The sequence below is a fragment of the Zychaea mexicana genome, assembly GCF_025766255.1.
Source record: "Zychaea mexicana strain RSA 1403 chromosome Unknown BDB00scaffold_55, whole genome shotgun sequence".
NCBI lineage: Eukaryota > Fungi > Mucoromycota > Mucoromycetes > Mucorales > Lichtheimiaceae > Zychaea > Zychaea mexicana.
The window spans coordinates 131,389-156,987 of NW_026516718.1; the positions used below are offsets into that span (position 1 = coordinate 131,389).

A 25,599-nucleotide genomic window follows, 5' to 3' on the forward strand; every position below is an offset into this window, starting at 1 on the left:
GCTGATGATCAATGCAAAAATTGGGCGTCAAGTGGTTAATGTGGAGTCGTCACATGCGAACGTCCGTGTCCTTGCGGGGTATCCGGCTAGCAAATTCCGGTGCATTCCGTTTGATTAAATGGAAAATACCATTTTCTTCTTATTTCCCATTTTTCACCAACAACAATGTCACCGTCGTCGGCTTCGTCGTCGTCGTCGTCATCATCCTCAAGCTCATCGGCAACACCACTCATTAAGAACTCGACAACAACAGCTGCCTATGCTTCGTGTGATGTCAACAACACGAAGAGTAATTGGGATGTTGAGATTGATGTAAAAGGCCAGATCGACACTGGTCCTGCATCCGACAATGGTTCTTTTTCGTGGTCCAAACTACTCCATTATACTGGGCCTGGTGAGTTTCTTGGCCTTGTCCTTTTTCTAAAGATTTGACAGTGGTACAAAGTAAATTGAAGATGAAAGTGAAGGTGGGAACTAAAACATCTGCATGATATGCTTCTATTAGGATGGCTGATGTACGTAAACTTGCTCCTGGGATGTAATGGGACTATGTATCTTGTGTGCACTTGTACTAAATGATATGAACGGGGAAAAAGGAGCATCGCTTATTTAGATCCAGGGAATCTCGAAAGCGATCTGCAAAGTGGAGCAATTGCAGGTTACAAGTTACTGTGGCTGCTATTTTGGGCACATGCTGCAGGTAATGTATGAAATAAAACTCGGCTGTCGACACACATTTACATGCATGCACGCACGCACACACACAGCGCATATCCTCTTGCAAAAACCAGGTTACCAATCATGATTGCTTGACTAGCATTACTAATCATGATAATCTTATCTATCACTATAATCACTAATGGTGATGATAAACAAAATAGGTCTTGCTATTCAGATCTTGTCCGCAAGATTAGGTGTAGTCGCAGGCAAGCATCTCGCGCAGCTTATTAGACAAACATATAGCCGGCCTTTGTCCATTGCGATTTGGTCGTTTTCGCAACTAGCCATAATTGGATCGGATATCCAGGAGATTATTGGCACAGCGATTGCACTCAAGATCATTTTTGGCTTTTCATTATGGCTTGGAGTTTTGATTACGGCAACCGACACGTTTGTGTTTATGTTTTTGCAGCAGTATGGCGTTCGTAAAATCGAGGTGTTTTTGATGGTGCTTATTGGTGTTATGATTGGCTGCTTTTGGGTTGAAATGTTCATGTCGCATCCTCGGATCAGTGCTATCGTGGAAGGCATGGTGATACCAGAGATCCCCGAACAGGCCGTTGTACAAGCTGTGGGGACCATCGGTTGCGTGATCATGCCTCACAACTTATACCTACACAGGTAAACAACTAGAATTAATTTTGTTTAACCCCACACACCTTTTTCTCTCTCTCTCGCTCTCTTTCTTCTGCACCCTGGTTTGAGGGTGTGGGAGAAAGAGAAACAAAAGCAAACAAACAGAAAATAATGAAGAAGAAAAAAAGGAAAGAAAGACTCAAATCTAGTAATTAGTGCTCTGGTCATGTCACGCAACCTCGGTGACAAACCATCCAAAAACAAGCTCAAGGAGGCCAATTTCTACTTTGCTCTAGAATCGGCCATTGCCTTGTTGACTTCGTTTTTCATCAACATGGCCATTGTTGTCGTCTTTGCCCAAGTGTTTTACCAGCCCGATCGTGTGGTGACCGACCTGCCTGGACTTTATGACGCATCGCAAGTGCTTAGCAATACGTTGGGATATTATGCGAAATATCTGTGGGCTGCAGGTCTGCTCGCAGCAGGACAGAGTTCCACAATGACAGGCACGCTTGCAGGACAATACGTTGTGGAAGGCTTTTTCGGAGCTATTTTTAAGAAACAATGGCACCGAGTGGCGATCACGCGTGTCATTGCATTGGTGCCAAGCATGATTGTGGCGGTTCTCGCGGTAGAACGCTTCGATACGATGGGAGAAATTTTGAACGTGTTACAGAGGTAAATAGACGCCTCCTCACCGACCTAATTACACCATATACCATGTTCCCCGATACATGCTAAACGGGAATTGATTCGAACAATGTAGCTTATGTCTGCCGATCGTCATGGTTCCCATCCTAAAACTGACATCATCGGCGATAATAATGACGGATGATTTCAAGACAAAACTGGTTGGACGGCTGGTTGCGTGGAGCATTTCGTGGATCGTTATTGGTTTCAACGTCTACCTGTTTGGCATGTTTCTCGATGATATGGGATGGCCTTGGTGGATGGTGCTGCTAAGCGCAATATACCTGGTCTTTGTTGCCTATCTAATGTACAATCCTCTTGAATTACCTGCTGATAAGCGGGAGTATATTGAAGATGAAGATACCATTTGCCACACATGCTAATTAGTAGTAGTAGCAGTAGCAGTAGCAGTAGTAGGTGTTGATGTGATGATCCCCCCCCCACCTCCTCTATTCCCCTTTCTCCTCTTCTAGCAACCCTTAATCACTCCGTTCGTATATATTTTTTCTGTTTCCATTTGCAAGCAAAATGACTCCTCCTTTCTTTTCTTACATTGCTTCTTTTTCCATAACGCATGCGCAAGATACACACGCACACACATACACAAACATATACACTTACATTCTCATACACAAATAAACAGTCATCATCACTCGTATAAAGCAAGTAAACTACACAACAGACATTCATGGGATTTCTTTGGTCGGTTATCCAATAGCATACACTGTATGAAGACATTACATCACGGTGAAACTCTCGAGCGACATCAGCTGGGAAATGTTCTTCTTTCTCGGAAAAAAAATTGCAAAAAAAAGGAAAAGAAAAGCACGAGTTACATAATGTCGATAATTGGATTATCACCACAAGCAATTCAAATAAATAATCAATCACATATTGGAGATACGACAAAGGAAAACGTGAGACATAATACTTTTATAGCATATGAGCAAGGAGGAAGGATAATATGGGAAAACGGGGGATGTAGGAGAGAGGGAGGGCTGGGGGGAATGTAAATTCTTTTTCTCAAGCAATCTCAAAATGAATTCGTGGATATCTTCTTGGCAAAGCCCCGTCAAGCGTCCTAATCAAATCGTATAACAAACATACGCACACAACAGCAACATACACATGCGGCTAACTCGTTCGTTCGCTCGCTCGCTCGCTCGCTCGCTTGTTCACACACACACACACACACACACAACTTCTCGCCGCCTCAAGGGAGCTTTCCCAAGAAGGAGTTCCAAGCTAAATATCACATATGCATTGTTAGGGGCTCTCTTCTGACTGTGTGGTGCTGCTGTTTGTTAGTCCAGCTTTTCCACAAGGAGTTGTCCAGAAACATCATATATATAAAGCCCCGCCTTCTCCGGACAACTCCTCTTTTAAAAGAGTTAAAGGGAAGCAACAACAACAACAGCAGCAGCGACAGCATCATTATTACCACTACCACTTCACAAACCCTCTCTTCTTCACTTGTTCCAGTTTGCCACTCCACAATGACCAGCGACTGCACTATCTGCTCAAAAACGGTTTATGTCACCGAAAAGGTCGAAGCCAACGGCAGACGATATCACAAGACATGTTTCAAGGTAGCATAGCATAGCAGTTTCCCTCATCATTGGGCATAGTGGACATTCTATCCCACCACGCATGTTCCTCGTGTGCATTGTCTTATTCTAAATTCTGCATTTACGGCTTGCTTTACTATTATGTATGCTTTGTGTTCTCCAGTGCTCAGAAAAGGGATGTCGGCTGTCGATAACCAATTTCCAGTCCCACGACGGCCATCTCTTCTGTCAGAAGCATGTGCCGAAGCTTCAGGCGATCATCAAGCGTAAGTAGCCAGCCAACCAAGTAGCAGCGCTCCATGCGGGGACATCGAGACAAGTGCGAGGGAAATGGAAGGGGAGCGGGGAGTTCAAAAATCACGGATATGTCATGAATCTTATCCGTTTAATGGGGGATGTTAGCGGTTTTACGTGACAAGCAGAAACCAATGGCAGCGTAGTGTGGGGGTATTGACCCAAATTATCTCAAGCTGACCAGCATTTTGTGTATTCCTAAACCATCTAACATGTTGCTCATTCTTTCCATAGCAGCGCATCACGGCAGAGCACGTAGCGACAGCGATGGCAAACAGCAGCAAAAGCAACAGCGGATGCGCCGCCACCAGGAAGGCGACGACGATGGCGACGACATCTAGATACAACATTTTTATTTTTTATATATATTTTTGTAAATCAAAAAAAAAAAGAAGAAGAAAAAACTGTGCATTATGTGGTTTCTTCGCCTCGCCAATGAGATGTTTTTCCGAACTTCTTTGTTGCCTTCTTCGGAACTTCCTGAAAAGCTAAAAACATTTGATGCATTTTTTTTTTACCCAAGCGTGACCACCTGCTGTTGTGGATTGGCTATTTAAATCAAGGGTTGTTTCCTTCTTCATCCTTGCTATCCATCCAGCTTTCTCTTCTTTCCCCTCCTCACGCAATACTCTCTCAATTACAAGTAACCCATAATACATACTAATTCCCAAATGACTTCTGCTTCACCTGATGTCCGTTCGCTGCTGTCGCTGCAAGGCAAAGTTGCCATTGGTACGTCTGCTGTCCCTACTGGGCTTGCTCCGCAAACACGCTATTTGTATACATACTAATACGTGATTATCTACAGTAACTGGAGGTGCTCGAGGCCTTGGCTATGAAATGATGCGTGCACTTGCTGAATCCGGCGCTGACGTTGCGTGCATCGACCTGTTGGCAGAGACAGGCGCCGAAGCAATCGCCAAAATTGAGTCTGATTGCAAGGTCAAGGGTAGCAGTTGGGGCTGCGACGTGACCAATGAGGAAGACGTGGCCATGGTCTTTAACCAGATCGCAGAGCACCATGGTGGCATCGATATTTTGCTCACAGCCGCCGGTATCAACAAGACATGTCCTGCCGTCGAGTACACAGCCAAGGATTTTCGCAAGATCTTTGACGTGAATGTCAGTGGCACCTTCTTCTGCGCACAAGCAGCAGCCAAATACATGATGCAGACAGGCCGTCCCGGCTCAATCATCACTGTCGCATCCATGTCAGCCCATATCACCAACCGACCACAACCACATGCCCCGTACAATGCTACCAAGGCTGCTGTACTGCAGCTGACAAAGTCGCTTGCTTGCGAATGGGCTCCCCACAACATCCGTGTCACTGCTATCTCTCCTGGCTACTTTGACACTGAAATGAACCGCACGATTTTGGCACAGCAAGGCGAAGAAGGCGTCAAGATGCGGCAGACGTGGGAGACACAGACACCCGCTGGTCGACTGGGAACGCCTCACGAACTCAAAGGCGTGATCGTGTTCCTTGCCTCAGATGCCTCTACGTTCTGTACTGGAACAGAAATAGTGGTCGATGGTGGCTACACTGCTTGGTAGCTTTTCTGTTGTTTTTCCGTCTCGCTCCATTGTTCATTTGTGCTTAAAAACAAAAACTCTCCCACTTATACTACTACCATCGCCCTCTACTTCCCACCCTCCAAACAAACATACACAGACCTCCACTTATTACCTAGCAGTACTCCATCCCCACATACCCCGCTTACTATCATTGTTTTTTTTTCCTGTGCATCCAAAAATAATAAACTTAACATCTAGTCAGTTGTCTCATACACACATTATGTAACACTTTCGTTGTTGTGGACTCATGACTCTGTCCAGCACCCAGAATCCTGTCAGAGAGGGAAGCGTGAGTATTCTGCCTCGGTCCGGTGGCGGTGCAACAACCGTCGTTATATATCTTTGGGTAACACTGATAGAAAGAGGCCAACATTACAAGATTCTCATGGAATACTATACTATACTATCCAATCTTTTCTCTTTTTCTCATCATTGTGCTTGTTCGTCCTTTTTATTCTCTCTCTAATGCCCTGTCAACAACGTTCATGGTTTGCAGAATCGTCACAATGAACTTTCCAAACGTTTGATTGTTTTTTCCAAAGACATCGTCTACCGTCCAGTTTGCGTCCTTGAAGATCGGTTTGTTAATGTTCTCCTTGAAGATTTCCTCGTAAGGAGTATAGATGAACTGTTGAATAGTAGTAGGAGGGTTATATGAAAAGTCGATTATTTACAAATAAATAATGGACAACAAACAAACAGACAACAATAAGCCCTCCAATCTCTCAACTCCCACCACCCCCTCTTTTACTTTGCAACTTACTTCAATGTCGAAACTGACTGATCCCGATCCTATTCTCGCAACGTATTTCGCGTCCGAGCCTGCGGACTCGAGTTCCTTGTCGAGAAGCTCGGATCGCGTCATCTGGACAATAACGTTGGGTGCTGCACGAAACTTTGCTACTTGCTTATGGATGACATTTTGAACTTGGAGCAGTCCGCCGTTTCCAATGTCTTGATACGATAGGTCGTTGGTCTTTCCATTTGCTGATGGTCTAACAAAAAGTGTAGGAGTTGGTTAATGCCGTTGATACTTGAACATGATATGGATATCACTTTACCGAAGAGCAATTCGTCGAATGAAAGGCTTGAAGGGTGATACTTCCTTTCTGCCAACCTCTTTCACTGTCAAAGCCATCTGGAAGTCAAATTTCCTGAATGATCATAAAAATGTGCTAATTAGAAATCTTGAGCTATCCAAGCTCTCTCTCTCTCTCTCTCTCTTGGTACTTACTCGTCCAATGAAACCCAATCGACTTCAGTCAGAACATGCTGTTGAAGATGTACTTTAAAGAAATTTCCTGTGGAACTTTCTGTATACAGGACGGCCGGTTTGTAGGATTCGTTCATCTTTGCACGACTTTTAACATGGATTTCAAAGAAGCTTGAATGTCGTGCTTGACCACACTGTTGTTCGACTGCTCTCCAGACTTTCGCAGCAAGATCCTGGTTGGTAATGGAGCTATTAAGTCCAAACATATAAGCCAAGGTCCTATTGTTATATTGGATACTCCTCCCCCCACACCCACTTCATTAGCTAAAATGCAGAACTTACACATTATTGAAGCATGGCCGAATCTTGTGCTCCTTCATACAAACATCCTTGATCTCGGTGTATGGCCAAATTTTGGACTTTTCAAAGCTGTCTGGTATATCCCTCCATAGAACTTTGCCAAGTCTATGTTTTGATGATGGTGTCAGGTATTATGAGCAAGATGCGTCAAGTTGTAAACATATGGTACATTTCTATATTGCTACTTACTTTGCCACTAACGTCACTTCTCCGCGGAATTGCCGGGCAGTTTCCAGACTATATATATCCATATGAATTGATTGATTAGATGCCCATGTTCACAAACTCTCACCACCTTTACTGTTACTACTGCTACTACCACTAGCTAGCAAATTAATCTTTGTCGCCTACCCTTCTGTTAGACCCTCTCTAATATTGTGCATGTTGTATTCTTTCGCCATAGCTAACATGCTCTTTGGAGGACTTGGGCTGCCGCCTCTTGAGGATTTCTGAGGTGTTAAACGCATCACTCGCCGGCCACGTCCATTAGTGTTGTTTGTGTTCCATCCCCTGCCACGTTGTTGCTGCGACTGCCCTCCGCCACGGCCAGGCGATCCACCACCAAGAGAAGGAAAATCTTCGTTTGTGACGGAACCAGGCGGCGGTGCACCCCATCTCGGACGTTCTGCTGGTGTGGTAGCCGGTGAATTGCCACCGCGGCCACGACCACGACCTCTTCCTGAAGAATTGCTTGGGCTGACAGTATACTTTTGTTCGCCCCACAACACATTTTGACCTTGCGGTGCGTTTGTACGTCCAGTAAGTTGGCCTGATGACCACGAAGTTGATGGTGACATGACAGGTGATGACATTTGAACGCGACCGAAGCGTTCATCGAGTTGGTCATAGATTGACGGCGAGTTTTCCGAGGGCTTTTGCTGCTTGCCAGGAGAGTTTAAAATTTGTGATGAATCCTGAAGGCTTCGTGGGCGCATGAAACGACCGGATTTGGGATCCTTGAACGAAGGTATCAGGATGTAAGCAGGGCCTCGAAAGTTTCTGGGTAGTGCTACGTAGGATTCGTCCGCATATTGATGTAGATCACAAAAATAAAGTTGATACTCTGCTTCTGAGCGGTAATGCAAACATGGTACAACAATGGTTGGTCGTCGGATACGTTTCTGAACGAGAACGTATAGATAGAGAGAGTTAGTGCATTTACAAAAGTAAAGTCCAGCAATGTATAAAATACCACATACGTAGAGTGTTTGTAAAAATCTGAACATTTCGATTGCGGATTGTACATTAGCATCTTCATAGCCAAAAATTTGGATGGTCTATGCATAATAATAAAAGCCATCAACACCGCTGATTACATGTGCAACTCTAGGATATTCCTTTAGATCAATGTCTTTGATATCTTATCATAAAGCACTTACTCGTTGCTTATCAAGACTACATTCAGTTTCGGTATACTGGCCAACGACATAGAGATAATCAGCTGCCGCCATAGCTTCGAAAGGTGGGCCGAAGAGAATATCCAACGGGTCCTTGACGTTTCGAGCAAATGTAAAAGTATCGTGTTTATCATCTTTTTTTTTCTGCATCGCTTTATTCTGGACCTCTTTTGCCTTTTTAGTCTTGGTCTTGTTCTTTTTCGAGCTCATATAGTCCAACGAGTCATCAGAATAACTATATTCTGAATCGTCACTATAGCTGTCGTCGCCATCATCGTCGTCATCGTCGTCATCTTGATTGGGTGCTGGAGATGCTGGACGCTTTTGATCAGTAGAGAATGATCGAGAGATCGTGGAGGATGTGGCCAAATAATCTGCCAGATTTGGCTGAGTATCATGTAGCAGGTCAATATCGCGATACTAAAGTAGAAAGAAGAAGACGTTGCGTGTCAACAAAAGGAAAATCTTCTTAGAGACACTCACTACCGCTTTATCTTTCTTACCAAGTGCGATATCAATTTTTCGACAATAAGATTCGTGCTGTATATAACCCACATGAAATAATCAGCTTTTACTGCACAACAGATGTTCTGAGATACGAAATAGCGTGACATGTCAAGTACTCAAACTTACACTGTTTCTGTGCTTTTTGTCGAACGTCCTTTTACTTCAAAAAACTATGTATTGAAGTTTCCAAATCGTGAACTGATCAGTATAGCTTTAACAATCCTTCTCTCCCTCTCTCTGTCTCTTTCTCTCGTTTTTTCTACTCACTTGTTCTTCTACTTCGAAAGTGATGTCTGTGTTGGTAGAATCGGCAAGCTTACTATTGATAGACGAGACCTGAAATTAGCAACGAAGCGCCGCGCGTGTTGTGTATAAATGTATGCAGAAGCCTGACTCAGCTACTACCTACTTCAATTGATTCTTGAGTCCCTCGTACTTCTCTCGAGAAATCCATACGATAGGGTACACTCGATTGTTTGCTATTCGTAATATTCAATGTTTATGTCGAAATTCCTCATGAACAGACGCGATTCATTTTTACGTACGTTGGACCATGACGAAATGCACAAAGAAAAGGGAGGCGGAGATATATATGTCCTGCGCAAAACCCCCTATAAAATAAAGCTACAATGGCCGACCTACAACAAACACGACCGGCCCATTTATATATGGGCTCTCACTAAGGACATTGTAACTAGTGGTATACTCATATGCAATTGCATATGATGGAGCTACCAGCTATCTTCTACCCTTCATAAATTGAACTTTGCTTCTATCTATATAACGTATATGCAGTTGATCTTCTATTGATGCTGTAATAAGCCCATTGTTAGAAAACCGTTATTAAACGTTTATTCTTTTTCAGCTGCTGCTGCTTTATGCAAAAAAATATGACCACCATCATCGTACACAGCCAATATGTTTGTAAATGGGTGACTGACGATGCCGATTACTTCGTTATTACCAATTTTCTCCATCTTGATTTGCTTTCCGGATCCTGTCTCAAAGCACGACACTGTCGAGTCTTCGGATACGCCATAGATCAGCTGGCCTTGAGGTGACATGGCCACAGAGACATAATCTGATTTTCCGGATGACATGAATGATTGAAGGGCTTTCCCTTGTGCTGATACTATATGCATGACATTGCTTTTGCTGCATACAGCAAACTGGTCTGCAGCTTTTGGCACAGTCACCATGCTTTGGATGGCTGCTGTTGGGTTTGATAATGCTGGATGAAACGTGGCTAAGCATGACGCATCAGTGGTATCCCAGATCTGGGTCGTATATACACCCATCAAACAATGACATTTTATGTTAGTTTGACCAAAAAACGAAAAACCTCATAGAACTATTGGAAAGTTTTTCATTACCTTGATAGATCCATCGCTTGAACCGCTCAAAACTTTGGAATAGTCATTTGAATAAAGCGCACCATTGACAAATGATTTATGACCTCGAAATTCTTTCTGCATTTTTCCAGACCGTAGATCGTGGATCTTGACGGTTTGGTCGTAGCTCGAACTTAATAACTGGCTGCCATCCTTGTTGAAGGAAACCGATGTCACACCTTGACTATGTGCAGGTGAAAACCGTCGTTGACAGATACCGGATTGCACTTTCCAGACCTAATATGGGTGATCCTTGAAGAATCAGCCTCTCGATGTCTTTTCGTTGATATACAAATGTTTCCACCTGTTCATGTATTACTTACTGCAATTTTACCATCCGTGGATCCAGAGACAAGCAACTCGCTATTCCTGCTAAATGCCAAGCAGATCACTGAATTATCCATCGCCATTAAGTTTTCCTACAATGCAAGATTTTGACATGAGGTACTTTAGTATGTTTTCTATCTTTCTATACTAGATTGCTGGTAGATTAGTGGTGAATTCGTATTGAGAGAGTGGAGCCTACATCAGCCTGATATTTCAAATCTTTTCGTAGCTTTCCGGTCACGTGATTCCAGATTTCAATGAAGCCATCCACTGATCCAGTGACCAGATATTGACCATTTGGAGAGAATGCTGCACATTCAGCGTATGTTTTTGATCCAGGAAACTAAAGTTATTAAAAAGTCAACATAAAGTTACACAAAGTCATACTCATAATGCTCGCGATAGACGATTAGTAGGAAGAAAACGAAAAAGCAGTTGAATTGTACCTTGATAGTACTATACAAATTGAAAGCAGGGCTGTCATTTTCCGCCTTCTGCGTTGCTGCTGCGTCTCGGAAGAAGTCGATTTTCGCATCTGTGGGTAATATGCCTTGGTGCTGTTGCCATGTTGCACATTCGCCTAGTAAGGTTTTTAAACGCGAAGGTGGGACTACAGTAACCTCGGTAGACAAAGCTAAAGAACAACACAGCCATGTTAATATACACACATAGAGCATCATCTGGAATCATTAACACTTTTAAGCAAGAAAAGAACAAACCTTGTGCAATAATCTGTCGACGCTTTTCCTTGGTTAATCCATCCGAATAAATTTCCTTTGCATCGAAATAAGACCGTGATAGTAAGTGCTCCAACCGCAAATACCGTTCCGGTTGTCGTTGTTTCATGATATGCATCGGTTCAGTTTGTCGCAATAAAGTCCTTGCACCTCCAAGTTCGCGTAGTTCGCATAGTTCAATTACGACCTATCATGATGTTTTTAGCCGTGTCTTCTTTGCCTTATACCATTATCTCGTTAATTTACACGCGCCACACTTGAAATACACACACCTGTTCATATAGATCGATCAACTTGCGAGGCGCAATGTTTAAATGAATGATATCTTTGAGCACGGTATCCCATTTTCCTTCCGTAATGTCTTGAATGAACGTTTCCCGATTCTCAATAGTATTGATTGAAACCGACGTTTCTTCTTGTAAAGTCTCGAGTGAATGTTGTAAATTGTTTTCCTTCAAGAACTGGAGAATAAGTCTAATCACACTATATGATGCAGCAAGATCGCGTTAGCCATTATGGCAATGAAGACAGATCAGCGCAGAAGAAATGACAAGAGAGAAGAATGTTGCGCTTGTGTTCCAAGAGAGGGAAGGGATTGTTGATTTAAGCTTACTCTTCGGATTCCACTTCAACTGACATGGTGGTCGGTGCATAAAAATCAAAACGAGAGTAAAGGGCCTTCTTTCTGTCAATTACATTGCGGGAGTTTTTGTTCCTGGAGAAGTTGTATAGTATGTATAGGAATGATCACCATGAAGCATAGGATTATCTAATCTACTTTCTGTACAATATAATCAAATCTGTAGCATCACCTTGTATCTAGAAAAATTATCAATAAACCTACTGTCCACGTACGGTTGAGTTGTCACTACGTAATGATGACGGGAGGCAAATATATAAGCATATGTATGATGCCCTTCATGCCGAAGCAATTAAAGAGCCATGGCTTCTTTTCTTTTGCATTAACTGTGCTTTTTGGGATATTTTTGTCTGATAAATACATCAAATGCATGGCATCTTGGTTTTCGCAAGACAAGGACTTTGTCGATTAGTAGTAGCAGTTACTAACTACTATGTACTTAATCACAAAAGCTTAAGAGCTTGCTGTTCTCAATCATGTGTGTGTACAGCACCCATGAATGAATGGCGTGACAGCTGTATATACAGTAATCAATCAGTGAGAGAAGTGAAACCGCATTATGTACCTTCCAGATCTGGACAGAAAAATCAAAACCTGATGGCGATAGGATGGGCAATGAAAAAATGATTACTTGCTCTCTCTTTCACTTTCCACTTCTTCAAGTTACAGCAAATGGTCAGCATGAGCTCCAACAATCTCAAGCTAACCAAGCTTTACAGTACCCTTGGTTTATATACTGGCACCACAGCGCTTGAAGTTCGAAATGTGAGTACAATCACAGCAAAATGATACGCCTGTTACTTTCTTGTGCATATAGGTTATACTGTCGAAAGGGACATTATTACGAGCATTAATTCTTTATTCTATGTTCTGACAGGCATACTTGAAGCTGGTACGATTATTCTGTTCTCACAATCTTTGTTGTTCTGCTTTCTTGCTTAATTGAGCATCACAGTGAAGCTTACCAGTACATAAGCTATTCTAATTACATAGGCTCGAAGATATCATCCAGACAAAAACCCCAACGGACAGGCCATGGTGTGTATATAAATAATATGGAAAACTACTGCCAATATGCGAGCGCTGACATAAAGTCAAGTTTATTGAAATCTCAAGTGCTTATCACATCTTGGTCGATCCTGAACGCCGTGCGCAGTTCCTCGACATTGATGATGACCACATGTATCGCGCTCAGGTGACAAACTACGTTGATGCCTTTGCTGAAATAATTGCTGAGTCTGTCAGCCGTCAATCAGAGAGACGTCGTTTTGAGAGTATGTAGTATGGTCCTCGTTATAGAACAGCTTTTTCTAATATCTTGCTGGTTTCTTGTTATCACTTCGGTCGTGATTGTTCACTGCTGGGCATAGTAATCTCACATCAATCTTCGTTTTTGTATGACGGATTTAGAATCGTGCAGGGATGCTGACATTGGCTTGAATCTATATGTACACCAAACTGTTTCGCTTGAAGAAATTTATCTTGGACGGGAACTGACCATTAAATATGTACGCATGGTCATATGTCAGCAATGTCACGGGTACAGTATTGCTCTCTCATTCTCTTTGTCGATCGACCTTACTTATAAAACACCTAAAAAGGGATTCCATACTTTGCTTGCTTACATAAACATACAATGCTTAGCAGACGTGGCAAAAAGCCGACCCAAGTGCAATGCAGCAACTGTCAAGGCAGAGGCAAAGTCAACACTACTCGTCGAAAGAAAAAGAAGCGTGGCTACACCTACAGTGTTGTTGATGTATGCTGCAGACTATGCTCGGGATCAGGTCGCGCTGGTGAATTCATAAAGTGTGACAAGTGTCAAGGCGACAGATACGTCGAAGCTCAAGCGACTGTCCAGGCCAAAATACCTATGGGCGGTCCTATCCATGGCAAGTTGCGCATTCCTAAGCGAGGCCATGAAACGCTTGGCGAGCGAACCGTCTTGAGCGACTTGATTGTCTTGGTGCACCTGCGTCATCATCCTCAGTTGTCTTGGATAGGCGGTTCGACCATCATGGCTCGTGTATCCATCTCCTTGACAGAGGCATTACTGGGTTTTGACCGTGTGCTGTTTGAGCATTTGGACGGCCGCAAGATCAAGGTATCGCATCCAGCTAGCAGAATCATCCAACCAGGCACGATTAAGCGAATTCCTGGTGAAGGCATGCGGTTCCTTGCCGCCACGGGCAAGCAGAATGGTGATCTTATGGTGCAGTTTAAAGTGGATTTTCCAGACAAGCTTACAGCCCTGTCGTCCGACAAAGTCGATCAATTGGCAAGTATTCTTGGTCCTTTGCGCTTATCGAACGACGCACCATTCCAGTTTGAACGTTCTACTGAAAATGGCTCGCTGTGTGGTCGCTATCGCGCTTCTCACTCTGATGCGTCTTCCACGATGAATGGGTCCAATGACATTGTGATCGAGCGAAGCATGATCGACGACACTTTGGATGATGTAAGCGGTTTGGATAATAATAGTACACGCATAGTACTTGCAAAGAAGTGGTTTTTCTTAGCTATTCTTGGATCATTATGTAGGATATTGACACGGACTTGCTTCAGATGCGCAGGGATGGATTCTGTGCTCACTGCGGCACGACGCCCCTGTTTGACGAAAAGATGTTTGGGGGCATGGCCACTTGCTGTGCCGACAGTACTGCTGAATTGCTTTTTGATTCTGCTGATGTCTTTGGTACGGACAGCGACAACGATGCTATTTTCAACGAAAACATCTACGGCTAATGGAAAAGGAATTGCTATCAGGCATTTATATGAAAAAAATCCAACAGCAACTGAAAAACATTAGTTTTGCTGCAGTACACACCATATGAAACTGGTTGCATTAGTGTCTGATCAATAAAAAAGAAAGTTTGCATGTTTCAAAGGGAAATTGACGAAGTAACCGGAAAAGATGCTTTGTGCATGACGCAAGATGCGTGGCAGATGGTAGTACAAGAAGCTGCAGGCGATCATTTAAGCTCTTACTGTTCTACGTTCTGTGACTTGGGAAAATGCATTTTAAAGGCCTCGGATGCCACGATGCATGGTATCCGTTTTTCCTCCTTCCGTTTATTTCTTATTTTTATCAGCATGTCCGACGGATATTATCACCAATCTGGATACCCTCCTCCACCACCGGCAGATGGCCCACCTCCTGGCTATCCTCCACCGCAATACGGCGGCCATGGGGTACATTGTCCTACTTTTGAACAACATGCAAATAGATACAAAAAAAAAATAAGCTACACGTCATAGAGCTGACGCAGGAACACAAATTACATTTTGCATATACACAACAGTATGGGGAACCTGATGGTGGCTATGGCGGATACCCACCACCCCCTCCTCCCGCTGACGGTGGCTATGGTTACGGCGCACCAGATGGCTATGGACAGCCTCAGGAATACCCACCACCCGTACCCCAGTCTTCGTATCCATCAGGTAAGTAAATATTCGAAAAAGGAGAGAGAGTGCGTGTGTGGAGTGTAAAGGGCTTGGCGCGACCCGGCCCAGTTTTGGTTACACACATTACATATTAGAACATTACGGCGGAGGCATGGCAAGAGCACAGGACGATGATGAGGATGAAAATACCTTTACCGAGCAGCACGACAATAGCCAGTTCTTTTTAAAAGTGAAGCCTAATGCCGCACCTGCCCATTATAAGTTGTCTGACTGTAAGTTTCATCTTTTTCATGAATATTGCTGTGCGTTTGTTGCATGTATCAATAAGCCGGAGGAAGCACTCATGGAGTTTTTTTTTCGTATGATCTGGGAATATAAGGCCATGGACGCAAGCGGGCGCTGCTGATTGGTATTAATTATTTCGGAACAGAGGCCGAGCTTAGCGGTAAGTCATAAAAGAACGTGCCTTATGAGGAACAGCAGCGTTTACTGACAACACTTGTCTAATACCTCTTTAATTATCCTCTCGATTTTTTTCAGGTTGTAAGTATAGCAAAAAAGAATAAGACTCGCATGATAATACTTCTATATTAAGCAAACACACCAATTAGGTATCAACGATGTCCATAACATTAAGGATTTCTTGACCACACTATATGGATTTAAACCGGTGAGTTTGAGAAGCTAAAATTAGTAAATAGAAGAACTATAAGATTAATATAAACAATGTGTTTTTGTAGGAGGATATGGTAGTCCTTACCGATGACCAGCAAGATCCAAAGATGCTCCCTACTCGTGCCAATATCATTGCAGCTATGCAGTGGCTAGTGAACGATGCACAAGAAAACGATTCGTAAGTATCTCCCACTCCGCCTTTTCCAACTTTTTAAAATCAGATAAAATAACGACTTTCGGTGCAATAGGTTCTTTTTCCACTTCAGTGGTCACGGTGGTTATGTAAGGCGGATTAAGTTGTAAAAGGAACGGGGATAGGAGAGGAGAAAAGGAACAATGCTTATAAGGTATTTTGAAATGAACAACTAGGTTAAAGACGAGTCAGGCGACGAGAACGATGGTTACGATGAAACAATATATCCTCTTGACCACGATCAATACGAAGGCACTTCCGGACAAATCATTGACGATGTAAGTGGCTGTCTCACTCTTTTAGATATTCTGTTCAGCGGGAAAGGATGATATAGTTGTTGGTCGTATAAGATCAAGGAAAAAAATTAAAGCAATGTATTATCTTACTGGACATAGGATATGCATGACTTGATGGTCAAACCTTTGCCCGAGGGATGCAGATTAACTGCAATCTATGACAGTTGTCACTCAGGCACAGCATTAGATTTACCATACACCTATTCGACCAAGGGAACAATCAAGGAACAGAATGTGTTTAAAGATGCAGGCTCTGGATTGTTGGAAGCTGGATTGGCATACGCTATGGGTGATAGAGATGGTGCACTTTCATCGTTGATGTCGCTTGGCAAGCAGATCATAAGCTCCCGCGACACGGAAGAAGAGAACAGAGAAAACAACAGCTCGGCTGCTGACGTTATCATGTTCTCTGGCTGTAAGGATGACCAAACCTCTGCAGATGCCAGTGAAGCAGGTAAAACGAATGGGAGAGATAGAGGGGGATGGAGTCGGATAGATTATTGCTGTTGATGGATGCCGCTTGATAATATCACAACAACTGACAAAGCATGTCGTCCAGGTAAAGCAACCGGTGCTATGTCGTATGCATTTACCAGTAAGTTATCAAACATGATACTGCCTCGTTATTTACTAATAAACGTCGTTTTCTGCTGGATTACTAATATTACTATTATAGCAACGTTGCGAGAAAACCCACATCAATCGTATCAAGAGCTTTTAAACAGTGTCCGCGACATTTTGCGCGACAAGTATTCACAGCGACCTCAGCTTAGCTCTTCTCATCCAATCGATGTAAACTTGACGTTCACCTGTTAATATGTGGTTCAATAATTAAAAACGAGGATGACGGAAATTGCTATGGTTTTGATGAGAGGTAGAGAAAGAGTATGTTTATTATGTGTTATCTGTCTAAAATTAGGCGATCATCCCAACTCTCTGGTTATATCGTAGTATAATCCCTCTCCATTTTTTTTGTAAATTTGCCTACTCAACAGTTTTGATCTCTTTTGGATATGGAGTACATAGATGATACTTCTCTGTATCCAGTATTTGTTTTTGATGATCAGTTGTGCATCATTTTTTTGGAAGCGTCATAACTTGGATCGCAAAATTCAAGATTTAAAGAGAGAAATGTAACAATTCAGGAACTCAAGGCCTCAAATGGTTTCAGTTGACTGACGCTGACCTGTACCGGGACTTGTAGAGCTTAAGTTAGCGCTAAAACAACTCAGATGTACGAAGCAGAACAATACTACGGGTAAAATGCCACTGTTTCGTAACATTTTCAAGCTCTAAAGAACGATTAGAGTTCGAAAGATATTCCATCTAATATTAAAATGCGCCTTTACATCAATAAGCACAACAACATCCTGGATTTATTTATACAAAGTTTCATTGTTGTCTTCATGGTTACTGATGATAAACTATAAGCTACCATGGAAACTCTTATCGACGAAACTCTAATCGAGCATTGAGGAGGTTCTTAATGATGCCATCGACCGATCTTCTTTGCGCGCAAGTACTATCGATAACCAATCAATGTGTCACTATTAAAAGAAGATACTGGAATGCCAAGCAGAGAGAGCTGACATTACATTTCAAGCGAGACTAAAGTTCTACTTATGGTTTAAAATCCGCTCTTTGTCCCTTCTCACGTACCCTTTTACACAAACCAAACCTCATTATGGAAGATATAAATGCAGAGGAATCCGCAAACGCATTTCTTGCCCAAAAGGCAGCTTTAGAAAGAGTAAGTATCGGTTTTCTGAGGTCAAGACGATATAAAAATCGAAACTATGTTTAAAAGGATAGTTGAAAGAAACAGCATGGTCTAATTACACCTTGATGGTTTCTTCCTATAATAGCGCTGGCAACGAATACTAGATGATACCACACCGTTTGTACATTATCGCTGGATTGGTTTTGGTGTAGCGTTGTTACTTTTTATGCTTCGCATTTTGATCGTACAAGGATGGTACATTATCACGTAAGTAGTAGCTTCTTTCACTTTTATGATCGTTTTTGTTGGTTGGAACACGTGGCAGTCTCACACTGAATTTTACGTTTTCCTTGTTAGCTATGCTTTGGGTATGAGCTTCGTCATTACAAGACTAATCCACAAACTATGAGAGGGAAGGGGATATGAAAAACAGAAAGAGAAACTAATACTGGAATGCGCTTTTCTTTTGTTGTGTGGGAAATCCATATAATGTATAGGTATCTACTTGCTTAACTTGTTCCTGGCATTTTTGACGCCCAAATTCGACCCGTCGTTGGAGTTGGATACGCAGGAAACTGAGATGGAAGAAGGCCCTTCTTTACCAACAAAGGCAGATGAAGAGTTCAAGCCTTTCATTCGAAGATTGCCAGAATTCAAGTTTTGGTAAGTCATATACAGACTACCGCACGCACGTTTTCATTTTGGGGGGGGGTGGGAAGGATGAAGTGGAAATTCTGAATCCATTGCTTATCTCCATATTTCTTTCAGGTACTCTGCAACGAGAGCTACGGTGATTGCCATTTTCTGCAGCTTTTTCAGCGTATTTGATATTCCTGTGTTCTGGCCCATCCTCTTGATCTACTTTTGCATTCTATTTGCAATCACGATGCGGCGACAAATCAAGCATATGATCAAATACAAGTATATTCCTTTTGACTGGGGAAAGAAGAATTATGGTCCTGGCACCAGTCGAAGCAGGTGATTTGCTTTGTAGTCGCCGACGTTGTCGTCTTCTGTCTGCTTGATGATAACCAGAGAAATCTTATATAAAAAAATAATACTGAAAGGGTTGTATATGGCTTTTTTGTACTTTTAGCGGTTATATAGACGTGGCCGCATCGTAATATATTTTCTTTTAGCTTGTGGATTTGAAATGCTTCTATAGGTTATTGTCTCCGGGATCATATACGGTTGTTGAATATGCTGTCATTTCATGGACGACAAGATGGGAGGAAAGGGAAGAGAGAGAGAGAGAGAGGGGGGGGATATATAATAAGTTCGAGCATATTGGGCCACTTGTAGCGTTCATCAATATGGGACGCATCATGAGACGGGCATTTGTATTATCACTGGTCTGATTACCAAGTGAAGACATAAAAAAAACTGCTACCTATTAGGTGGATCAGCCAGGCAACACGCGGAATACATTTTTGCAATGCATAATTTATGCGATAGCTGGTTATTACATATTCAGACGCTGAGCTCGCCTGACTGACTTCGATCACTTAAAACTTACCACAAATATCACTAAGCGCCGCGTACAATACAAAGTGTTCCTGTCATCGGGTCACAGTCAATATAAAAAGCATTCATAACGCAGGACATCTCTTACATATTTTTCTGTCACGTACCCGCATGGAATCTCTATATCCAATTTATTCGTTGTCTTTGATTTTCAGCTCGGCACCTTCTCCGTCAATTGAGGAATACATTTTCTTTTTGCGAGTACAAGGAATAAGTGCCCGATAGGGTGTTTTCTCACCATCTTACTTCTTTGTTTTGTTCTTGAAGGTTCTCGGATAGAAACGGTTGTTGGTCATGAATTTCGACAGTAAATAAAAATAAAGATTTTAAAGAACTTGCGCCAGGATAATGCTTATCCAAAATAAAAATGCATGTCGAGTTGCATCATCTCAACATATCACACACGCAATATAATTACCATACTGATCTCGTCTGGCGTAACATATATCATGTACTACGTGAGATCGGATGATGTACTAAACAGTACATACAATCACCGTTACATATAGAGCTGACCGCGGCAGGGCGCAAAAGCAGGGCGTCCTGCATTAGTTCTTGTTGACCTATACGGATACATTTCTTGTCGCCTTTGGAAGGTCATGTGGTCCTGTTTGCTCAAGAAAACGAAAAGTTTAAACATGTGAACTTTGTGATTTTTACTAGGTGTTGCCGTCAGCTACAGCTAGACACTTTGTGTTGTCGTTGACCAAACAAAAAATGGCCAATAAGAGTACCTTGGGTAGAAAACAAACTGCGATGACCCGGGTTGCTCGTGACGATTGGAAAAAAAAAGTAAGGGCGTGTGGGCGTGTCAGACATCAGGCGGTCGCGGTTTACTCAGTTGGATGCAGCACAACATCATCGCCCTGAGATTGAAACGTTTTTCTGTACTACGGTATCACTCTACTCCGGTAAAATATTCAGGTTAAACCATTGAACAGCTCAGATGACAAAAGTCAAAATAAAAAACATGCTATACTGTTGTTTAAACGAGGTTCATGTATTATAATAAGAGTAAAGAATTGTAAATAGTAGGAAAGCAAAACGAATATGTAAAAACAAGATATTGGTGATAAAGAAGCTGTAGAAGATGATAGAGGTAGTACAATGTGAAAGCAAACTTCCAAAACCATGCAATGTGAAAACAAATAGAAAGGATGACAGGAGGAAAGGGGAACGGCTAAATATACAAATAAACAAAGCATTGCGTAGAATGATTAAGGGAAATTAATGGATTAAGTATGTAGTAAGTAAAATGAGATGTGGGGACATGTAGTAGTAGTAGTAGTAGTAGTAGTATAGTAAGCAGTAGTAGTAATGGTAGTAATACGGTGATAGTAAGTAATGCAAAGGGTAATTAAGATTTTGAATGAAGCGGGAACTGAGGAAACGTCAAGGGTGTATGGGGCGTAGTAGGAGACGCAGGTTCTGCAGGTGATGATGACCCCGAGTACGACAAACCCACATTCTCCTCTTCATCCATGCTGGCATCAAGGCGACGTAGACGCAGTGCCATCTTCTCCTCAGGCTCCATCAAGACGAGTACATCTTGTGGCATACCATCCATATCAACAGTTTCATGCATAAGCTTTTCATAGTCAGCGTCTTCTTCTGCCTCATATTTGTTGGCAAGATGACCGTAGTTGGCGTGGAATTCGATACTCTGGATGAAGCTACGGAGGCTGATCTCACGAATACCCAAGTAATCGAGACGCGTACGGCAATCCGATCGAACGACAGGAAGATAACGCCGTGCGATGAAGAAAGTGCAGAATGCATAGATCGAACCACCCACCAAGTCAACGAGATAGTGATGTGTCAAGTACATGGTGGACCACCACATCCACATGGTGTACGCGATAGCGATTGGCCACGCTCGTGGGCACAGATACACCAAAAATGCCATCTCGATCGTCGCAGAGCCTGAATGAAGCGAAGGAAAGGCACCAAACACCAAAGGCGATGCGCCGAACGACGAACCATAGAGATTGAGGTGAAGAATCTTGTCAATTCGGGCAAGACCACCGGCTTCACCAGGAATCGTGTAGTCAGCAGGTGCTGAACCATAGCTCACCTCGTACCCTGTACGGCACAACAATGATATCAGTTATACATGGACCATTCTAAACACCACCCATTCCAATTAATGCTTACATGGCGATGCATTCGGAAACATCAGCTGAGTGAGAACACCGCATACGTTCATCCATCCAAATGCTTTGCCAAACACCTGCAGTGACTTGGGAGGACCGAATACGAACAATGCCAGCGCAAAGATGAAGGGCAAAGAGAAATGAATGACGCCGTAAGGAAGCCAGGCAAGTACGTCCAGGATGGGGTGTTGATGCTTTGATATGATCTCGGACAGGTTAGCACCATAGAGAATGCGCTCAAGACTGGGCAGGATGTTGACAAAGATATGACCCGGGCGATAGTCGGTAGAGATGAATTGGTTAGCGTAAAAGGTGATGAGCCAGGTGAAAATAGGCATTGCTGGGACAGTAAAGCGGCGGATGTAGGGTATCATTGTCGAGGAGATGAGCAGTACTGCTAATGCCAACCGTACGAGCAGAGAGGGCGAGCGTATGATAAAGAAGTCGAGTGTCAGCAGGAATGCCATGGCACCGTAGCTGAGGGTGCGTAGCGACCATTTCCGTGGCAACAGCACCCGTAATTGGTCAATGATGGAGATGGAGGTGGAGGTGGAGGTATTGCTGGTGGTGGTGTTATGCGTTGCGGCCATCGTAAGAGGGAAAAGAGGAAGAAAACCTTTTTCTAATCGGGTCGGGAGTGGAAGGGGTTTGGTTATATATCTTTTTCGTTCAAGCAATTGTTTTACCGAAACAATTTTTTGGTGCAACCATCCTTTCCCATCGGCCCGCGTAGTTTAACCGAACGAACGCACACCACCACGCGTGTCTGCATGTGAGCAGAGGTGCTGCTACCACTGCCGCTGCTGTGCAGCTTCTTTCCCTTTTCGTCACCTCTGATCCGAGAGAACGAGACCTCTTGTTCATCATCGAGCATCATCCCTGCTAATTGGAATTTCTTTTGGGTGTTGGGAAGAAGACCCCTGTTTTAGAAATCTGTATAACACCAAAGTTGAAGGGCCAATCTCAATTACGCACTTTCGGACGCCGAATGGCGAATAACGGGAACCGGCAGGTGCGCCGATTTAACTGCTTATGAAATGAAAACCATCACATCTTCTCTCCGCGCAAAAACAAAGCTCAGCTCCAAAGAGGGCGCCCGTGCCTTTCTGTAAGTGACATGATGGAAGACATTTTATTATTACAAGGATGATTGATTATTAATGAATTATGCTGATGGTGTAGCTTTTGGCATACACACACACATGTAGAAGCGGTCGGGTAAGTGTCTATGCAATGTGTGTGACACCTTTGCTTTTGCGTTGTTGCTGCATCGTCCTTCGCTGCCGGCCCTCTTCGTCCTTGAATGCCTGTTTTGTCGATTTCTTCGTCTCTCTTCGATTCTAAATACGGAATTTTTATTCTGTCAGCCGATTGCAATGACTTCTGACCACGCCCCGGAGAGTGCTCCGCTGTTCCTCAATTTTACCTTTTTGGCTTCTTTGACAGCTGCCTTTCTGGCTTTCTTCTCTTCCTTGCTTTCTGCCTTTGATCGCCGTACTCCCTTATTGATGCGCTCCTCTTCGTCCTCATCTTCGTCGTCTTCTTCATCTTCGCTATCGCTCTCTTGCTCCCCTTCCTCCTGCACCTTCTTCTTTCTAGGTGCTTCAACCAGGACGGGCATACCCGTCTTGGGGTTGATTGTAATCTTCTTCCGTGGACCTCGGTCTGCAATCATCTGCGGATGGTTTTCTAGATTGGTATATGTTGACAGCATCGACTGGCAATCCCAGGTGTCCCTCCGTTGGGTCGGTCGCTCAAAAAGATCGACAAACTCTGACTCCTTCTTGTCCTTGCTACTGCGCTGCTGTGTTCGTGTAGTGACTGTTGCTACGCTCTCGTTATCGTCATCATCCTCGTTATCCGACAGCTTCGTTGCTAGTAAAGCTTCACGAATGGTATCCAGCTTTGCCCCTCCAGTTTCGCCATCAAGCTTGGGCTGCATCTTCTTGCCGACAATCTCATACTTGTCCAGAAAATCATCCAGAATGCTTTCGAAATCTGCTCGTTCTTCGAGTGCTTGTCCTTCTTGTTCGTAGTACTCATCCTCGTCTTCCTCTCGCAGGTATTCTTCTTCAATCTGTTCATATATTTGACCGCAAGTTAACGTAAACGAAGCAATTCGTCTTAGCGGTTTGTCCGTTGCTCCACTCCAAATCGTCTTTTCAAATTACCTTATCGAAACGATCGTCTAGCAATGAAAGCTGTGCATTACGATGCATAACAGACGATGATACTGAGAAGCCGGTATTTTTTGTCTGTCGTTCTAATACATCGTCGTCATCGCTAAAATCTGAATCGGATCCACGTCGTTGTTTGCCACGTTGGAAACTATCAATTCCAATAGATTAACTTCAATTCCATCCTTATACCAAGTCATATCGAATATACACCATGTTCGAACTCACTTTCTGAATGCAGCTTCCCAATTGTAATTGCCGTCCTCCAGTTCCTCTTCGTAATCTTCTTCTTCGTCTTCTTCGTGCACGTATGGAGCACCTTCAGCATCCAATTCGTCAAAGAAATCCTCGTTGAGACCATCTTCGACGTATTCTTCATCTTCCAAAGCTTCCATGATTTCACGGAGACGTGGATCCATATCCGGTTGCAATCCTCCTTCCAGACCCGTGGTTTGATTCATCACACCAACATTCATTTCAATATCAGATGGCAATACGCCAGCTGGAAGCTCTACAAGTTTGCGATCTTTGTCGTCGTCGCCGTCGTCTTTAAATTCCAATGCTGAGGAGGACTTTTTGGGCTTTTCTTCTTTCTTTGGTGCTTCCAGAAACACTGCTTCCGTGGTTGATCCGATCGCTCTTAAATGCTGTGTATAATCGTAATCGGCTGTATCTTCAAAATAAATGCCCTGCATGGCTGCCTGACCAACACGTCTAGGTTGTGTGTTGGATATGGATAAATATCATTTGCTTATTTCTTCTTCAGATAAACTTCTAACTGTACCTGTCAATTTCGTCTTGGTCCATTTTCTCTGGCTTTTTTTTGACATTGTCAATTTCAGCTTGTGTTTTATGCTGGAGTCAATATACATTCGTGCATTATTAGCAACATTGCCTGTCTTACTGTTACTCTATTCTCATGGGTGAAATCGTTTTGTTACCTTTGCAAGGTTAGACGGAATGACTTCCTTCAAAACTCGATCCGAAGCCTCGGTGTCGTTAATGAGAGGATCTCTCTGTGAACGGTGAACAACATGGTAATGTTTCGCTTCCTTTCGATCGATAAACGGTTTGCGACCCATGGCTGTGTTATGTTATAGGTGTGAGTTGGGGAGTCGAAGTGTGTGTCAAGCAAACAGGCGAAACCGAAAAAAGATTTTTTTTAACAATCGGACTTATGTTCCATATTCGGAAAGTTTGTGCTACTTTGACAAATCAAAGCTATTCGCCCTTTGCTTTGCTTCAGGCATGAATGTGTCCCGTCAACTGTAGTATTAGGAATAGAGACGGTTTAAAAAGATATCTATTATGCATATCAGGCATGCTAGTCTAAAGAAGTCTCTCGACAAAAATAATGTTATATGGGTCATGCAGAAATATAGAAAAAGCAGCTAGCAAAGACCAACATAGTGTCACAGCGGTATCCATCTGCTTGCTATGGTAGTCACGACTGTG

The 25,599-nt window shown here is 43.1% G+C and overlaps 11 protein-coding genes across 11 annotated transcripts; 7 read left to right on the forward strand and 4 right to left on the reverse strand.

Moving 5' to 3' along the window:
• Nucleotides 1-291: 291 nt before the first annotated feature.
• On the forward strand, nt 292-2,138 carry BDB00DRAFT_738814 (NRAMP family; the record flags this gene model as incomplete). The annotated part of the gene is made up of 5 exons (XM_053118431.1): nt 292-394; nt 614-700; nt 882-1,341; nt 1,513-1,974; nt 2,063-2,138. Coding segments are annotated over 5 exons (1,188 nt in total), but the record flags the coding sequence as incomplete, so codon positions are not given.
• Nucleotides 2,139-3,109: 971 nt separating this feature from the next.
• On the forward strand, nt 3,110-4,280 carry BDB00DRAFT_831731 (uncharacterized protein). The gene is made up of 3 exons (XM_053124148.1): nt 3,110-3,575; nt 3,718-3,820; nt 4,083-4,280. Exons 1-3 carry the CDS (start codon nt 3,483-3,485, stop codon nt 4,187-4,189), a joined length of 303 nt encoding a protein of 100 aa, XP_052977955.1. The 5' UTR covers nt 3,110-3,482; the 3' UTR covers nt 4,190-4,280.
• Nucleotides 4,281-4,519: 239 nt separating this feature from the next.
• On the forward strand, nt 4,520-5,405 carry BDB00DRAFT_883730 (short-chain dehydrogenase/reductase SDR; the record flags this gene model as incomplete). The annotated part of the gene is made up of 2 exons (XM_053128262.1): nt 4,520-4,580; nt 4,657-5,405. The coding sequence occupies 2 exons, from the start codon at nt 4,520-4,522 to the stop codon at nt 5,403-5,405; spliced, it is 810 nt and encodes a 269-aa protein (XP_052977956.1).
• A 247-nt stretch (nt 5,406-5,652) lies between these two features.
• BDB00DRAFT_476456 (uncharacterized protein) lies at nt 5,653-9,536 on the reverse strand. Its single transcript, XM_053117531.1, has 14 exons — nt 9,449-9,536; nt 9,313-9,382; nt 9,171-9,222; nt 9,030-9,073; nt 8,900-8,936; nt 8,379-8,816; nt 8,199-8,276; nt 7,351-8,120; nt 7,189-7,236; nt 6,982-7,104; nt 6,661-6,888; nt 6,488-6,580; nt 6,190-6,421; nt 5,653-6,054 (listed from the first exon to the last, which is right to left on the reverse strand). The coding sequence occupies exons 1-14, from the start codon at nt 9,456-9,458 to the stop codon at nt 5,878-5,880; spliced, it is 2,400 nt and encodes a 799-aa protein (XP_052977957.1). The 5' UTR covers nt 9,459-9,536; the 3' UTR covers nt 5,653-5,877.
• A 163-nt stretch (nt 9,537-9,699) lies between these two features.
• On the reverse strand, nt 9,700-12,035 carry BDB00DRAFT_977928 (WD40-repeat-containing domain protein). Its single transcript, XM_053129945.1, has 8 exons — nt 11,972-12,035; nt 11,631-11,841; nt 11,341-11,545; nt 11,068-11,255; nt 10,821-10,964; nt 10,618-10,713; nt 10,277-10,531; nt 9,700-10,180 (listed from the first exon to the last, which is right to left on the reverse strand). Exons 1-8 carry the CDS (start codon nt 11,995-11,997, stop codon nt 9,755-9,757), a joined length of 1,551 nt encoding a protein of 516 aa, XP_052977958.1. The 5' UTR covers nt 11,998-12,035; the 3' UTR covers nt 9,700-9,754.
• A 593-nt stretch (nt 12,036-12,628) lies between these two features.
• BDB00DRAFT_831744 (uncharacterized protein) lies at nt 12,629-15,059 on the forward strand. Its single transcript, XM_053124149.1, has 7 exons — nt 12,629-12,763; nt 12,876-12,890; nt 12,992-13,036; nt 13,098-13,272; nt 13,409-13,538; nt 13,646-14,456; nt 14,540-15,059. Exons 1-7 carry the CDS (start codon nt 12,671-12,673, stop codon nt 14,741-14,743), a joined length of 1,473 nt encoding a protein of 490 aa, XP_052977959.1. The 5' UTR covers nt 12,629-12,670; the 3' UTR covers nt 14,744-15,059.
• Nucleotides 14,889-15,286, forward strand: BDB00DRAFT_477237 (uncharacterized protein). The gene has a single exon (XM_053117533.1). It carries the CDS (start codon nt 15,033-15,035, stop codon nt 15,240-15,242), a length of 210 nt encoding a protein of 69 aa, XP_052977960.1. The 5' UTR covers nt 14,889-15,032; the 3' UTR covers nt 15,243-15,286.
• BDB00DRAFT_831751 (peptidase C14, caspase domain-containing protein) lies at nt 15,060-17,662 on the forward strand. Its single transcript, XM_053124150.1, has 11 exons — nt 15,060-15,190; nt 15,301-15,678; nt 15,786-15,851; nt 16,018-16,076; nt 16,147-16,259; nt 16,348-16,349; nt 16,379-16,380; nt 16,451-16,552; nt 16,670-17,024; nt 17,130-17,165; nt 17,247-17,662. Exons 2-11 carry the CDS (start codon nt 15,558-15,560, stop codon nt 17,384-17,386), a joined length of 996 nt encoding a protein of 331 aa, XP_052977961.1. The 5' UTR covers nt 15,060-15,190; nt 15,301-15,557; the 3' UTR covers nt 17,387-17,662.
• A 554-nt stretch (nt 17,663-18,216) lies between these two features.
• BDB00DRAFT_831755 (retrieval of early ER protein Rer1) lies at nt 18,217-19,599 on the forward strand. The gene is made up of 5 exons (XM_053124151.1): nt 18,217-18,320; nt 18,436-18,557; nt 18,648-18,658; nt 18,788-18,953; nt 19,059-19,599. The coding sequence occupies exons 1-5, from the start codon at nt 18,255-18,257 to the stop codon at nt 19,270-19,272; spliced, it is 579 nt and encodes a 192-aa protein (XP_052977962.1). The 5' UTR covers nt 18,217-18,254; the 3' UTR covers nt 19,273-19,599.
• A 1,491-nt stretch (nt 19,600-21,090) lies between these two features.
• On the reverse strand, nt 21,091-22,584 carry BDB00DRAFT_831758 (uncharacterized protein). The gene is made up of 2 exons (XM_053124152.1): nt 21,969-22,584; nt 21,091-21,896 (listed from the first exon to the last, which is right to left on the reverse strand). The coding sequence occupies exons 1-2, from the start codon at nt 22,555-22,557 to the stop codon at nt 21,172-21,174; spliced, it is 1,314 nt and encodes a 437-aa protein (XP_052977963.1). The 5' UTR covers nt 22,558-22,584; the 3' UTR covers nt 21,091-21,171.
• A 410-nt stretch (nt 22,585-22,994) lies between these two features.
• On the reverse strand, nt 22,995-25,273 carry BDB00DRAFT_831760 (Low temperature viability protein-domain-containing protein). The gene is made up of 5 exons (XM_053124153.1): nt 25,086-25,273; nt 24,929-24,999; nt 24,373-24,858; nt 24,139-24,295; nt 22,995-24,044 (listed from the first exon to the last, which is right to left on the reverse strand). The coding sequence occupies exons 1-5, from the start codon at nt 25,224-25,226 to the stop codon at nt 23,331-23,333; spliced, it is 1,569 nt and encodes a 522-aa protein (XP_052977964.1). The 5' UTR covers nt 25,227-25,273; the 3' UTR covers nt 22,995-23,330.
• Nucleotides 25,274-25,599: the final 326 nt, after the last annotated feature.